Source organism: Macaca mulatta, chromosome 9, assembly GCF_049350105.2.
Source record: "Macaca mulatta isolate MMU2019108-1 chromosome 9, T2T-MMU8v2.0, whole genome shotgun sequence".
NCBI lineage: Eukaryota > Metazoa > Chordata > Mammalia > Primates > Cercopithecidae > Macaca > Macaca mulatta.
In genome coordinates, this window is record NC_133414.1 from 134916706 (window position 1) to 134932389 (window position 15684).

General features: G+C 39.4%; 1 protein-coding gene across 1 annotated transcript; it reads right to left on the reverse strand.

The window, feature by feature from the left end:
* Positions 1-80: 80 nt before the first annotated feature.
* Positions 81-13830, reverse strand: CUZD1 (CUB and zona pellucida like domains 1). The gene is made up of 9 exons (XM_015148386.3): positions 13678-13830; positions 9085-9235; positions 6923-7137; positions 5328-5478; positions 4754-4971; positions 4102-4274; positions 2634-3025; positions 1594-1862; positions 81-373 (listed from the first exon to the last, which is right to left on the reverse strand). Exons 1-9 carry the CDS (start codon positions 13757-13759, stop codon positions 201-203), a joined length of 1824 nt encoding a protein of 607 aa, XP_015003872.2. The 5' UTR covers positions 13760-13830; the 3' UTR covers positions 81-200.
* Between the last annotated feature and the right edge of the window lie 1854 nt (positions 13831-15684).

The following is a 15684-nucleotide window of genomic DNA, read 5'->3' on the forward strand; positions in this document are numbered from 1 at the left end:
CTTTAGTTCCTAAAATGAGAGCCAACTGGCGTGGTATTTATTTCCATCGTCCTGTAATGAAACACGCTGACACAGTGACATGCAGGCCTGTGTGTCACTTTCAGGCCCTTCCTAATTTATTCATAATATATGTAGCCACGAGGTAGCATTTCCTTTGGCATCCTGGAGGAACGTGTCTCACTTAGGGTTGGACCTGTTGGTTAATAGTTCTGCAGCTTCTGGTATTTGTAGTATGCCCGTTGATTTACAAAATGCCTCACTGTGATTGTGGCTACAATCACTACATTCAGAACTAGAACCATGAATGAAAACAGATGCAGACTGTTGAAAGGCTGGTTTGGAGTTTCTTCTGCATGTGTTTCATGCTGAAATCCTAAAATGGGAAACAAGATGAAAATCACTTTTTAAGAAGTGTTAACATTATAAAATGTTGGTAGCTTTTATAATAGCTGTACATATCCTATGACTCATATATGAGTTAATGTATAACACACAATGCCACCACAATATAGAGGAACCATTATCAAATATTTGAATTCATTTATATTTATATTTAATTTTAAACTCGTTTCAAACAGTTGACTTAGTTTGGTTTCTTGATATCACGTGAAAAATGTGTAAAACTCAAGCATAACAGTCTAATGGAAATGCAGCTTCACTTACTAATGGTCACTGTTGCTCACTGTTGCCAAAATACATTTTGTCAACAGAAAAAAAAAATTTGTTTGTTCCCTTGAAATAGGAAAAAGATACTTTTCTCATATTGATGGTATTTCCATAATGACTTCCATTTATAAATTTTCAACTAATTTCAGACCAGTGTCTATAGATACACTATGTAAGCCACTTAGTGAATGAGTTTATAAAATTACTGAATTTAACTTCTGTTTGTTTTTCTGTTTTTGCCATAGAAATATTTTGTTACAAATACTTCTTTATCGTGCTAATAATAATGAATAAATACAGAGATCATAAGGTCCTTTAATGCCATTTTCAACTAAAATAACTTCTTACCGTTTTTCTTTCATTAAGGCTTATCTTAAGCCATTTAATTATGAACCTTCCTTGAGTATTTACCATCATTCCTTTCATGTATCTGGGCAGATCTCAGGTTTCAAGCCTTTCAAAAGAAGCAGGGCTGGCCTATGTTAATATAATAGATTCTTTGTTTTTTTTTTAAAAAAAAAACAACTTTTTTTCAAATAGGCTATTATGTGGAATGCTGGTTCATTTTATTTTACCCATTTAGGAGTTAAAATACATTGCTTTCAATTCAATTATCTGCTATGGCATCTATAATAAGGAGTCAGGAAACTAAAGGAAACTTGTTTTTAGAGATGAGGACATTATACTTAAACTCAAAATCCAAATGAATGGCAAACTATCAGTGTATCATATGCTTACACTGTACATAGTATGCATATTATCAACTGATGGAAATAAATACTAATCCTGTATACTTAAAATTCAACTTATTTGTTAAAGCTCCTATTATAAATCTCTAAACTGTACATGCTTAAGAGTTACTGGATTTAAGCAGCATTTTATGAGCCATGATGTGCTTTTTGATCATGAAATAGCTTTTTGTCTTACCTGAATTACCACTTGCACTTCGATCCCTTTTCAGACGAATGGGTCCTATGATGGAATCTGTTTTCCATTTATATGAAGAAATGTCTCGTTTGCTTCTGGAGACACAACCTTGACTGCAGCGAGACTGGTGGTCACTGCTATCACATATCAAAACTTTACATTGCAGATACACGGAGCTCAAACTTCTCAAGAATTTAAAAGCATTAAACTGGAATCTCCCATAGTGTCCAAATAAGGGATACACCTTACAAGTCTCATCTCGACTACATCTGGAACAGAATTTATGAGCATGTTTAGAAGATACAGACAAATTCAGTCTTTTCCATTCCAAAAATTTTCTCTGAATTAAGTTGTGAATCCAAAAATCTCTCGTGAAAGACAGTGTCTCTAGTTTACACTACAGTGTGTTAAGACTATAGATCTGATTCCTGGGTAAGATAGCAAGGTTCTTTCTAGCTCTAAAATTCCTGGTCCATATAACTTAATCAGAAAACCAATACTTATGTATTGGAAGTCAGACTTCTTTCCTTACATGCTTATCATTAATGTATCAGTACAAATGACATAGTTAAAATCCAACAAATTGTAAGGAAAAAAGGAAATTGTTCCTTTCAAATAAGAACTTTCTACATTTTTTCTTAAGGATGCTACATGTGTTTTACTGATGGTGTTGTATTTTAAAGATAATACACATGAAATAATCTTCTAGGTTTTGCTTCACAAAAACCAAAATGTGCAAAAAACAAAAACAAAAATAGAGCTTTTATAACAAAAATAAATTTGTTTCTACCAGCAAATATTTTGTAAATTCACTTAAAATTCTAGAGGATATAAGCTGTATCTGCATAAATGTTTAAATTTAAATTATTCATAATCGGTACATAGTAATTGTATTTTATAAAATGATTAGAATAAATTTAATGAAATTTCATGTAGTACTAGGAAAAATGTATATATATACAACACAAAAAATTACTTTATTGAAATTATTATTCCACAGGAAGAAATACCATACATACATCAGTTACATTAATACATACCCACTCTTGATTAGGTCATAGGTTGGAGACGCAAGGTCAGAGGTGGGAGAGGCTCTACAGGTATCCAGAAACACCACCAAATTTGGATCTGAGGTGTGCAGACTAACTTGAACAAAAAGAGTTTGGTTCAAATCCACATAATATGGTGACTCGAGTATAGTCTTTTCAAATGAATCGGATTCAAAAAAAGCCATGCTTGTGTTATATTTGCCCAGTGCATTTTGATTTTGTATTACATCATCTTCTGTTATGTATATCAACCCCACTGTAGAATTATGTTCCATTTCACACTTCACAATAATCTGGAGTTGTTTCTGACGGGTGATCACTTCAGAAGGTGAGGATGCAGAAAAGGTGATTATATTGGTGTAAGTAATTGACTGATCTTCTACCTGCAGAACAAGATAGAATTCAATTTTTATATTTTAAATCCAGTAATATTTTAGAGCATAGATGTGGATAACATTTGCAGGTACAGATATAATTTTCTTAAATCACGAGGTAACAGCTTTCATGTCAGAATACTATAAACCTTAAATGTATTTCATTGAAGAAATATTCTAGGAAAGAAAGAAAGAATGAGATGAGAAATACAGCTTGTATTACAGAGACCTGAAGATAGAATCAGACAGAATTTTTTTCAGTTACAGTAAAATCCATTTTGAATGCAAATTTCCAGTCTTGAGAAGACATTAAACCTTACTATATATTGCTTTCCTTAAGGAGCTTTAAGTTAGTGTGGCTAACGGGGCAGTTTCCAAAATATATGTAGACCAAGGGTCTGCAAGAGGAAGGCCCTTAGCTGCCTTCCCTGGGGGTTCACAGTGTAATAAAGCCTATGTGTTCATTTTTAGCAAGATACGATGATTTACTTCTGTCTTTATCAATTCCTCTGGATTAGCCACCATTCTTTTCAATTAGGTTATTATTTAATGTCTGAGGGAAAAGTTTATGGTATGTATCCTAAAGAGACCAAAGGTTGAAAATGTTTGAAATCTTGAATGGGACTTCTAGAAAAATGTAGAACAAATCACAAACTTCCAGTAATATCCTTCAGGTTTCATTTTTTTTAACATTTTATTTTCTGTCTTTAAAAGGAAAAGAAGAAGATCCTAAAAATTCAGCTAGATCTTCACTAAATACAAGGTGTAAACATTTTGTGCATAAGTGTTACTGGTAGGTTATTAAGCCAACTGCATATAGATGTTCAAACTCTCTTTAGTGAGTTTTCAGAGTTCTTTACCTTCTGGGAAAGATAACCCCACTTGTCCTGAAAATGAATCCAGCAATTTAGCAGCTATGTATGAATGGGTATGTGCACTAATATGTCTTCACATGCTTCTCATGTGGTTAAGCCACTAAAATTTGGGGGCTGTTTGTTACAGCAGCTAGCAAGCATTACTCTGACTGCATTGCTCAACATGCACTCAGCATTCGACAAAATCCAGCTATCAGTATTTCACTTTACCTTTCTGATTGTACCACATCCATTAAGAGGGATAGAAAATTCCACAACATTTGATAATTTTGGTCTGCAAGTTGGGTCTTTTAGTTGTAAGGTATTCCCATTAGAGTTAAAAGCCTCTAGGTAAGATCTGCTTATAATAACTCTCATCCTGTCAGAAGAGCAAGTTAAAGATGCTGTCAGGGGGAAAAAAAAAAAAGAATGGTCATGTTTATGCCAGCTAGGAATGTTGGATCTTGAAGAGCTATGTGTACAAGTAAATATATAAGAAGTCAAAAACATTTTGCCCTAAATAGTAACCATAAGTTTGAGATAGCCAAGCAGTTGATTCACCTTTTACTGTGTTCATTGTGACCTTGTTTAGAGCTAGAATCTGCAAACCTGATGTTTTTAATTGTGTCTTTGCAGAAAGAATTAAGGGAAACAGTCCATATTATCTGCATAAATTTTTTTCAGGTTAATAAAATCATTAATTTCCTCTTGCATTAAGCAATGCACAGAAATGATTGTCAAGCTTAAGATTATGAATATGTTCCCAAGTATATATGACATGCTTGCAAATAGGAATAGCCACAGGTAGGCTAACAATTAACAGTTTCTATGTATGCAATCTTCAGAGGGCTCAAAATAGCTAAGAACATAAAACATGACTTACTAGTGTTGATGTTTTCTGCATAAATTGAGGTGTAGGAAGCAGAAAAGCCCCGGTAAGAATTGGCATAATCTGTAGACAACACGACAGTCAGAGAGTTTGATGACGATTCGAAGGTGGGAGTCACACGGCCACAGACTTGTCCAATCAGGCCAGAGTTGGTGGAGGGGCCATCATAGATGGCAAGAAAGTCAAATTTGCACTGTTTGTCTATTTCTAGGCTAGAGAATGAGGGCCTCTGGTGAAAAAGAGTTTCAAACCAATTCAATTCTATTTTCTAACATCCCAACAATCCTACTCTTAAGTGATTATGGACTTTTTTTTTTCCTTCAATGGTATCTCAGGTTTACGAGGACAAACCTGGGGTTTTGATAGTCCCTGACAAGGACCTCAGAATCTTCAGAAAAATAGTCAACTTAGTTCAGTGGAATAGCATCACTGTTTTCCTTTCTTCATCAGTTCTTTGAAAAGGGCCCATATATGGGAATTACATATGATAATTTCTCTTCCCCAAATCCCCCAGTTGCCAGGTGGGTTTACTGCATTTGTTCCAACAGAATTGGGCAGCAGTACTTACAAAATCTCTTTGAAGTTTAGTTTTATCTTGTAACCTTTCTCCACTTGTATGTGCCATACACAATAAGCCAGCTCAGGATGCGGATTTGGATAATTGGGGCTGGTGAAGGATCCTTCCAAGGTATCCAGGTAACCGCCACAGTTTGGAATAGCTGAAATGGATGTGAAGGTGGTCAAGAATGAACATCAAAACAGTGACTGCTTTTAATTTCTGTGTCGTGCATTGAGCTTAACACGTCTCTCCTGAGTATGATTCCATCTCCGTCTTTCCCATGGGTCACATATTGAGGTTTTCATCCTTTTTTATCATTGAAATTTCTGCCCACTGGTGCAGAGCAGAGAGGGAATCTTTATACTATTGCCAAATGAATCATATTAAAGTTGTGCTGTAAGATGTGTTGCATCTGGAGAGACTCCCATTACCTGAACTGCACCATAGAAAATAAAGTCACACCCTCCCTTGAAGGCTCTTCCTCACTCTCACCAGCTCAGCTTTCCAGTCTCATCAGCCTCTGTTCTATCCTCCCTTTCTTCCCATGACTCCTCAGCTGTCAGCTCCAGTAGAGGTGAGTGCTCTTCCCTGACTCCCCCTCCACCTACCTCACCATGCTATTGTTCAAAGCTCAGCTCAGAAACAGCCTTCATGAAGCAGCCCTTGGTCTCTCCTTTCCCCAGTAAGTACATAAGGAAGCAGCTGGACAGATGAAATGGGGAGAAACAATGCAGAGAGCTCTTTTTGGAGATGAAAATGGTTTAGATTGGCTGAAGCATAGGGTGCATGCCAGGCAGCAGCTAGAGGCAAGGCTTGAAAAGGTGGCCTGGGTCCAGCTTGGGAAAACCTTGACTGCTGCACTCTGGAGATTGGATGGTACCAAGAAGTCAGTGGTTTCAGGAGGAGAGTGACATGGTCAGCTCTGGGCCTTGGAACGAAATCCACAGTGGAGCTCTCCTCATGAACCCACTTGCAGATGTTCTTGGCATTCTGCTTTGGATCACAGTGGAATGTAGGTGCCGTGAATGCAGAGCCCTGTAAATGTAGCCTCCAACCACCTGACGATCTTAAATTTCAGTAGTGAGACCAGAGATTTCCAGCATGCACTCTCCAATCTTCATTGTCAGAATCATCCGAGGGACTTGTTAAACATGAAGGTTCAATAACCCCAACCAAGATCTAAGGAATCAGAGCATAGGGAGGTGCGGTCCCTGAAGAAGCATTGCAGAAGATACTAGGGTTACTATTAAACAGGCTGACTGTGGAGTCTCTGCTTTGGGGCTCTAACACAGTACCCCTCAACATGTAGCCATCTGATCAGCCCCTTGTCTCTGCCTCATCTGGGAACTGGTTAGAAAGGCAAGATCATGTGCTCCACCCAGAACCAATGAATCACAATATCTGTGATGGGGCTGGGATCTACGATTTAACAAGCTCTCCAAATGATTCTTATGCACAGATGAGTTAGAGAACTACTGCTCTCTCAAATAGAAAAGACTCTGAGAGAATATACTCAGACTGAAGATTATAAGAACCCAGACAGGAGAGTGTGTAACCTGTGCTTGCAGGAGATGTGAGTGAAGGCTGTGTAAATGATGACTTACAGGTGTTAGGAGAGAAGAAGTAGTAGAAGACAAAGACAGTTCGTTGAATTCTTGCCGAGTCAGTAACTATTTGAAACGTCAATGTACTGGCTGATGATTCAAATACAGGAACATAGTCGTTTTTACTGCAGACTTGCCCTAGCAGAGGCCCATTACTGGAGGTTCCGTCAAAGACTTTAATGTTTTCACTTTCACAGCTTCCATCTGGATCAAGCCTGTGGACAAAACACAACTGTGGCTGGAGAAGTGTCACAAGCAAAGGGGGTTTGCAGAGCAGAGTCAATTGCTCACCTAGGCATGTAAATTTACAAAGTAGTGGCACATCTGTTTTCATTTAAACGTCTCCAAGACCAATCACCAACCCCACCATCCTCAACATCAAATCACAAACTGTCAATTTTAATGGGCACAGGGAGGTGAACTGCTTTGCCTATGTCTCGTATCAAGTAAATGATGAGGATGGGCCTGGAATCAGAATTCCTTTCCTTCTACCTATTTCTATCTCTCCTATTCCCCATGTCCATGTAACTCTTTAATGAACCTTCTTGTTTAGAATTGTTTCCCATTGACGCTTGATATCCAAGGCTATTGAAAGGTGAAGCAACTCTTCTTCCACAGCCACCTTTCCCAAACCTTAGCACCTCCCTAGTTGCTCCTTCCTTCCCTTATATCACCACCACTTCCTCATTCTGAAGGGCAGTCCCATGCCCTGCATTGGACAGGACAGCCCAGGGTTTTAGTTTGCTGCCCATTCTGACAGGGTCTCCCCAAATATCCTCAGAGGACATATGTCCAAACTTACAGGAAGTAATACAACAGTAGAGAAATCTGGGTTCTCTTTCTACTTTAGTCACTTACCTGCTGTATAAAATTAAATCAGTGATTTAACCTTTCTTGGCTTCAGTTTTCTCATCTGTAAAATGGGGATATCACAGCCTACTTCTCATTATTGTGTGAGGTTTATAATATTCTGAATATGAAGCACCTGCCACAGGCCTGGCACACAGGTGTGCAATAGATGTTAAATGTTAATTTCTCGCCTCCCTTGCTCTACCCACACTTTCTCTTCCCCTCTCTCCTTACACAGCAAGAACAGCATATATGTTTCTCAGCAACCATTCCAGTAAATTTGAGGGCTCTTTTGCTTTTTGAAGGATAAGTTAAATTCCAGCTTCAGTGGTACAGGGCTACTATGGTTCTCAAAAGTGTGGTACTTGGACCTGCAGCATCAACATCACCTGGGCATTTGTCAGCTATGCAGATTCTCAGGTCCCACACACTCCAGCTGAATAAGATAATAGAGACTCCAGCTATGGGGCCCAGCAGTTGTGTTTTAACAAGTCTTCCACATGCTTCTGATGTATGATCAAGTATAAGAACCACTAGGACAGGCGTAAGAGTGGGGGCTCTGGAGCCGGGCTGCTTGGATTCAGTTTCTATCCCATTTTTATTATTTTTTAGTCTTGGACCTGGTAAGTGACTTCTCTGGGTTTTCTCATCTATAGAATGGGGATTAGACTGCATCTGGCCAGAGGGTTGTTGAGAGGATTAACTAGAGACAGATCTCAGGAAACACTGAGTGTCTCTGCAGGGCAGAGTCACGTTCTTAGCTTGGCCTCACACTGGGGTCACCTGGGCACTTATAAAAAGCACTTATAAATGTATACTTATTTCAAAATAAAAACTATAAAATAAAAAATATTGATGCCTGGAGTCTACCTCCAGAGATTATAATCTAATTATGTAGTGTACAGCCTGGGAGTCTGGGTGTGTGAAAGCTCCCCCACATATTCAAATGCATAGCAAAATTTGGAACCAAAGTTTAGTGTTTTAAGGCCAAGAAACTGGAACTAGACCAGCTAGGTTCTAACCGTGGTCATGCTATTCACTATTTGTGTGACCTCAGACAAGTTCTCAACCTTGCTGTGTTCGTAGTACTATTATAGTGCTGACCTTGAAGGACCTCTGTGAGCCAGTGCCAGGCACACAGCCATTATCAGTGACTACCAGCCATCATCCCCATCACCATCATCATCAGGATGGTTGTCAGTGTCACTACCAGCTCTAGCAGCAGCTGAATTCTTTCTACAGAGAGACCCCTACCCAACCCAATGTGGTCAGAGCTTGATATCCCTTATTAGGAAACTAAAGCTTCTACTTACTGGATATAGGAAAAGATAATTCTGATGCTTTTGTTTTCTGGTCTTTCTATTGTCCAGGTGCAGTTCTCACTGGGATTGAGTTGCAGGATCATGGCTTTGTGGGTCTCTGCCATATTGGCACCCCCTAGAGTGACACTGCAGCTTGAATTGCCTGTTAGAGACCACAGATGGCACTGAGGAAAGTCAACAACAGACCCTTTCCCCTCCCTGAGAGATTAGGAATCTACCTCTCACATGTAATATACATAGAAGCAGGCAGCTAATTGTGGATGGCACTTAGCTTACTCCAAAGTAAGTCAAAAGCAGTTGATTTCTCCATCTTGAACCGTTTGAGGAGAAGTATTTGTAACTTCTCTACATATAGTCCATAAAAGAGACTATATTAGGACCTGAAGAAGGATGGTTTGTATTTTTAATAGGTTTCCATATGAACATGTGTCTTTATTTCTCTAGCATAAATACCTAGGAGTGATATCACTGGGTCATATGTTAAGTGTATATTTAACTTCATAAGAAACTGCCAAACCATTTGCCAGAGTGGCTGTTCTATTTCATAATCCAACCAACGATGTATGAGAGTTCCAGTTGCACCACATGCTAATCAACACACACTACTGTCAGGTTTTTGTATTGCTTTGTTTAGCCATTCTAACAGATATGTAGCAGCATCCCATCATGGTTTTTTAACTTGCATTTCCCTAACAGCTAATGACATTGAACATCATTTCATGTTCTTATTTTCCTTCTATATATCCTTTTTCGTGAGTATCTCTAAGTCTTCTGCCCTTTTTCTAACTTAGCTTTTTGTTTTTATTATTGGGTTTTGAGTTTTTATATATGCTGAATACAAGTCCTTTGTTGCATCTGCAATTTGAAAATATTTTCTCCCAATCTGTATCTTGTCTTTTCATCCTCTTAACAGTGTCTTTCCCAAAATAAAAGTTTTACATTTTTTATAAAGTCCAATTTAGTAATAGTTTCTTTTATGGGTTGTGCTTTTGGTGTCTTGTCTAAGAACTCTTTGCTTAACCCCAGGTTACAAAGATTTCTCCTGTTTTCTTTTTTAAAATAATATAGTTTTACATCTTACATTTAGAACTATGATCCATTTTAAGCTAATTTATGGATAAGAAATGAGGCTTAGGTTGAGTTTATTTTTTGCATATGGGTGTCCAATTGTACCAAGACCATTTGACAAAAAGACTCTCCTTTCTCCGTTAAATTGCCTTTGCACTTTTGTCAAAAATCAATGGACCATATTTGTGTGGATCTATTTCTGAACTCTCTATTCTGTTTCAATTTTCTGTGTCTATCCTTTTGGCAAACCACACCTTCTTGATTACTGTAGTTTATCAGAAGTCTTAAAATTAGGTAACATGAATGTTCCAACTTTACTGTTCTTTTGCAAAATTGTTTTGGCTATTCCAGTTCCTTTGCTTTTTCATGTAAATTTTAGAGTCAGCATATCTTTATCTATTTAATATTCTTACTGGGATCTTTATTGAAATTGCACTGAATTCATAGATCAACCTGGGGGGAAAAAAAGGATGGTTTTTAAAAGACACTTGATTGCTAGAATGTATAAATAATTCTTACAATAAAATAATTAAAAGGCAAATAATCCAATTTAAAAAGGACAAAGAACCAGAATAGACATTTTTCCAAAGAAGATCTATAAATGGCCAATATGCACATGAAGATACACTCAGCCTCATTAGTCATCAGGGAAATACAAATCAAAACCATGAGATATCACTTCATATGCATTAGGATGGCTAGAATCAAACACAGAAAACAGCAAGCATTGACAAGGACATGGAGAAACTGGAATGCTTATACACTGCTCATGGGATTGTAAAGTGGTACAGCTGCTATGGAAAACTGTCTGGCAGTTAGTTCCTCAAAAGATTAAACATACAGTTATCATAACCCAGCAATTCTACCACTAGGCATATCCCCAAAAGAAATAAAAACAAATATCCACAAAAAAACTTGTATACTATATTCATTGCAATGTTAGTCCTGATAAGTCAAATATTCATCAATTGATGAATAAATAAATAAAATGTGGTCTATCCATACATTGGAATATTATTCAGCAATAAAAAGAAATGAGGTACAGTTGTCCCTTGGTGTCCACGAATGATTGGTTCCAGGACCCCTGTGGACACCAAAATCCATGGATGTTGGAATCCCTTATGTAAAATGACTTAGTGTTTGCATGTGACCTATATACATCCTGTACACTTCAAAATATCTCTAGGTTATTTATAACACAATGTAAATGATGTGTAAATAGTTGTTATACTGTATTGTTTAGGAAATAACGACAAGGAAAAAAGTATGTACGTGTTCCCTAACCAACTATTTTTTTTCAAATGTTTTCAATTCATGGTTGGTTGAATCCATGAATGCTGAACCCACAGGTACTCAGGGCTGATTGTACTGATACACGCTACAATATATATGAACCTTGAAAATATTATGCTAAGTGCAAGACCATATATTACATGATTTCATTTATGTGAAATATCCAGAATAAGTAAATTTATAGAGACAGAAAGTAGAGTAGTGGTTTACTTGTGCTGGAGACATCAGGAGAAATGGAGAGTGACTGGTAGTGAATACAGAGTTTCTTTATACATATATATACATATATATATATATACACACACACACACATATATATATATATGTCCACACAAAAACTTGTACACTAATATTCATCGCAACATTAGTCTATATATATTAGTCTCTATATAAAATATATAGTTATAGATATATTAAACATTGGTCTATATATAGAGACTATATATATAGACTATATATATAGAGACTACAGACTATATATAGAGACACTATATATATATATAGAGAGAGAGAGAGACAGACAGAGTCTTACTCTGTTACCTATACTGGATTGCGATGGCACAATCATAGCTCACTGCAGACTCAAACTACCGGGCTCAAGTGATCCTCCCACCGCAGCCACCAGAGTAGCTGGGACTACAGTCATGTACCACCATGCCCGGCTAAAATTTTTTTTTTTAATTTTGTAGAGTCGAGGTCTCACTATGTTGTTCAGGGTGGTCTCAAACTCTCAGCGTCAAGCAATGCTCCCATGTCAGCCCCCCAAAGTGCTGGGATTGTAGGTTTGAGCCATCGTGCTGAGCCTGAGACCGTTTCTTTTGGGGGTGAAGAATATGTTCTGGAATTAGATAGTGGTGATTGTTGCACAATTCTGTGTATATACTAAAAACCCCTAAATTGTATACTTTAAAATGGTGGATTTTATGGTATGTGAATCATATCTTAATAAAGCTGTTATTGAAAAGGAGAAAGAAGAGAAGAAAGAGAAAAGGAGAAGAGGAAAAATAACTGGATCCTAAAGATAAACTGTTAGCAGTGAAATTATCCAGTAAGGGGCTGGGCGTGGTGGCTCACACCTGTAATCCCAGCACTTTGGGAGGCCAAAGCGGGTGGATCGCTTGAGCTCAGGAGTTCAAGACCAGCCTGTGCAACATAGTGAAAATTCTTTTCTATAAAATTTTTAAAAATTATTTGGTAAATTCTTATATTTTTATGTACATTGTCAGATAGGCACACATAAAATTATTACTAATTCAAAATCCCACCAAGATTTTGACTAATGGTCAAAAACCCCACCTACATAGGAACAAAGGTTTATTTTTATTTATTCTCCCATATACTCTCATAACCCCATCCACCCAGAAACAATCATCACTAAAACCTTGGTGTAAATTCTTCCACACCTTTTCCTTTCCTCTTCTATTTCTAGATGTGTAAAACACTTGAATGTATATATTTCAAACATAAGAACCATCATATGATACAAACTTCAGATCTTTCTTTTTCTCTTAACGTGATCTATGGACACATTATAGATCAGAGTCTTTTTTTTTTTTTTTTTTTTTTTTGGAGACAGAGTCTTGCTCTGTCACCCAGGCTGGAGTGCAGTGGCATGATCGCAGCTCACTGCAACCTCCATCTCCCGGGTTCAAGCGATTCTCCTGCCTCAGCCTCCCGAGTAGCTGGGTCTACAGGTGTGCACCACCACACCTGGTTAATTTTTGTAATTTAGTAGAGACAGGGTTTCACCATGTTGGCCAGGCTGGTCTCGAACTCCTGACCTCGTGATCCACCCTCCTCAGCCTCCCAAAGTGCTGGGATTACAGGCGTGAGCCACCACCCCCAGCCATCATTTTTTTTTAAGTTGCAAAAACCAGTGTTCCATTGTATGGATTTACCATAACAGATAATGAAAATTCGTGTTGTAGTTTACAATTATCTAAGTGCACATATTTATACAGATATCTTTGGACACTTTTATGCTTATTTCCAAAACATAAACTCTTAGCAGTAAAATTACCCAGTAAAATTCTATACGCTTTTGATATGTTTATGGTCATTGTCAGATGAGCCAAATAAAATTAGAACTAATTTAAAATCCCCCCCAGGAGCATTAGAGTACATTTTTCTCTGAACTGGGGCCACTTCGAAAAATTTTGAAAGAAGCCTCTTAAGAGAAGAATTTCTCTGTTTTGGTGAATAAATCTGGTTCAATTTTCTTACCTTCAGCCTCTGCCATTGTCAACTCCGCCAAACAGGAGAGAATTAAGAGGATCAGTGGCATGAGCCTTTTTACAAGCTCCATTTTGGCAAGGGACTGAGCAGCCTTAAAAACTGGCAGCTTTTATAGCCTCTGTGTTACATCAGCTTTCTGGACACCTCCAGGGAAACGTCAGTTCCAGCCATGCAATGGGGTAGATTTGTGTGAGAATAGAGCAGCTGTGTGACTGGTTTCTTATCAGCAGTCCCCACAGTGAGGGTTCCCTCTCCTCAAATCCTTCCCGGAAGGGTTGACACCCAGTGGAAGCTCTTTGTGGGGATCTCCAGCAGCTGGTTCCCAGCAGGCACTGAGTTATTCTCCATGAAACTGATGGGGAGCTGTGCCTTTCTTCTGTGCCTGCACATCACAAACAGGTGGCCTCATTGACATCATTGAAGTCTTCAGGGCTCTGCTTTGAGAAGAGAGCCTGTAGCAGAACAAAGGCCAGTGGGGCAAGGCAGGTGGTGCAGCACCTGGGCAAAATCTGGGTTCAGCTGGGACATTCAGATGCCCTGCCAGTTGGCTAACCCTGTGGGGGAGGGGAAGAGGGTAGGGATGAAGAGAAAAAGAGGACAGATCCAGATTCCCCTACGGGGATTTCTAACCAGTTATGTCTGGAGAGGCTGAAGCAGGTGAATTAGTCTCTCAGGCATGGTGTTTTGCAGCCGAGAGAAAGAAATCCTAGTGTCTACAGTGAGACTGGGAGGAGCAAGTGGTGGTGGGTGGGGGCTGCCCTCTTTTCATTCAATCAGTAAATATTACTTATTGATCTAGGGCCTAAGCAATATAGAATTGAATGTGAGAGACGCAGTCCTGCCCTCATGAAACTTGTATTCTAAGTGGAGAGTTAGACAACAAAAATAAATGAAGAATTCAAATGGTGAGAGGAGCTATGGATACAATAAACAGGCTGACTGCATAGATGGTGGTTGCCTTGGGGTGGCGAGGAAACCTGACAGTGAGAAGGAGGGCATCTTGAGAGATGAAATCGGAACAAAGGCAGAAAGATAAGAGGGAGGCATTCATGGGTGATCTGAGCTTGGGGCTTGCATCTTAGGCAAAAGAGAGGGCAAGTGCACAGGCCCTGAGGCAGGGACCAGGTGGGCACACATATAACAGCACGGAAGAAAGAACAGCCTGGCTGGACATGAATGGGAGGAATGAGCTGGGAGGGGAGGATGGAGAGGAGCAGGTGAAGGTCAGATGGGGAAGGACCCATAGGGCAAATGAGTCTGGGTTTCACTCTAAGTTCAGGTGGAACATATTGAGTGGACAATGCCAGGACTGGCTACTTTCTGAAGAACCTTCATGCAGCTCTGGGGAGGTCTGACGCCCGTGTAGGCTGTCTCCTAGGGTGAAACCTTCTGGCTACCGTCAGCCCCTCTGTGTTGTTCTGACGGTGCTGAAGCCCAGGACACCTCCCTAGGGAGAGCACAGTCCTACGCCGTGACCCAGGGGATCCATTCCTTGTTGGGTCCTTGTAGGGGAAAGGCAGCATCTGGGATGCTCAGGAGGAGCTTGGACATTCCCCAAAGCCCCTGCCTGGCTCTGCTCCACTCCTGTCTGCCCGGGCTGGTTGTGGATGACGCAGGACTGGGTGTCCTGGGGTGAGTTAGCAGGGCACAGGTGTTTGAGACTGGGGACCCTTCTGGTTACTAATCGCTTGCAGCTGTGTCCATGAATACCCACCCCTACCCTGGGCTCTCCCTCTGAACCCCTCTTTGTCACCCATGGCTGGGATCTCCAACATCCCTAATCCATCTCCACTGAGTGTGAGAGTTTCGTGGCCACACTCTTCAGGTGGCCCTGGTAAAGGACCCAGGCTTCCAGGTCCAGTCAGGAGAGAAGCCACCTTGAGGCCTCTGGCAATTTCCTGGGGACCATGGGGTGCTGTGGGGTCACCCTGCATCATCTCACTGCTTTTTCCCTGTCACCTGTGCAAGTCCCCACTTCACATCAAGGACACAGTG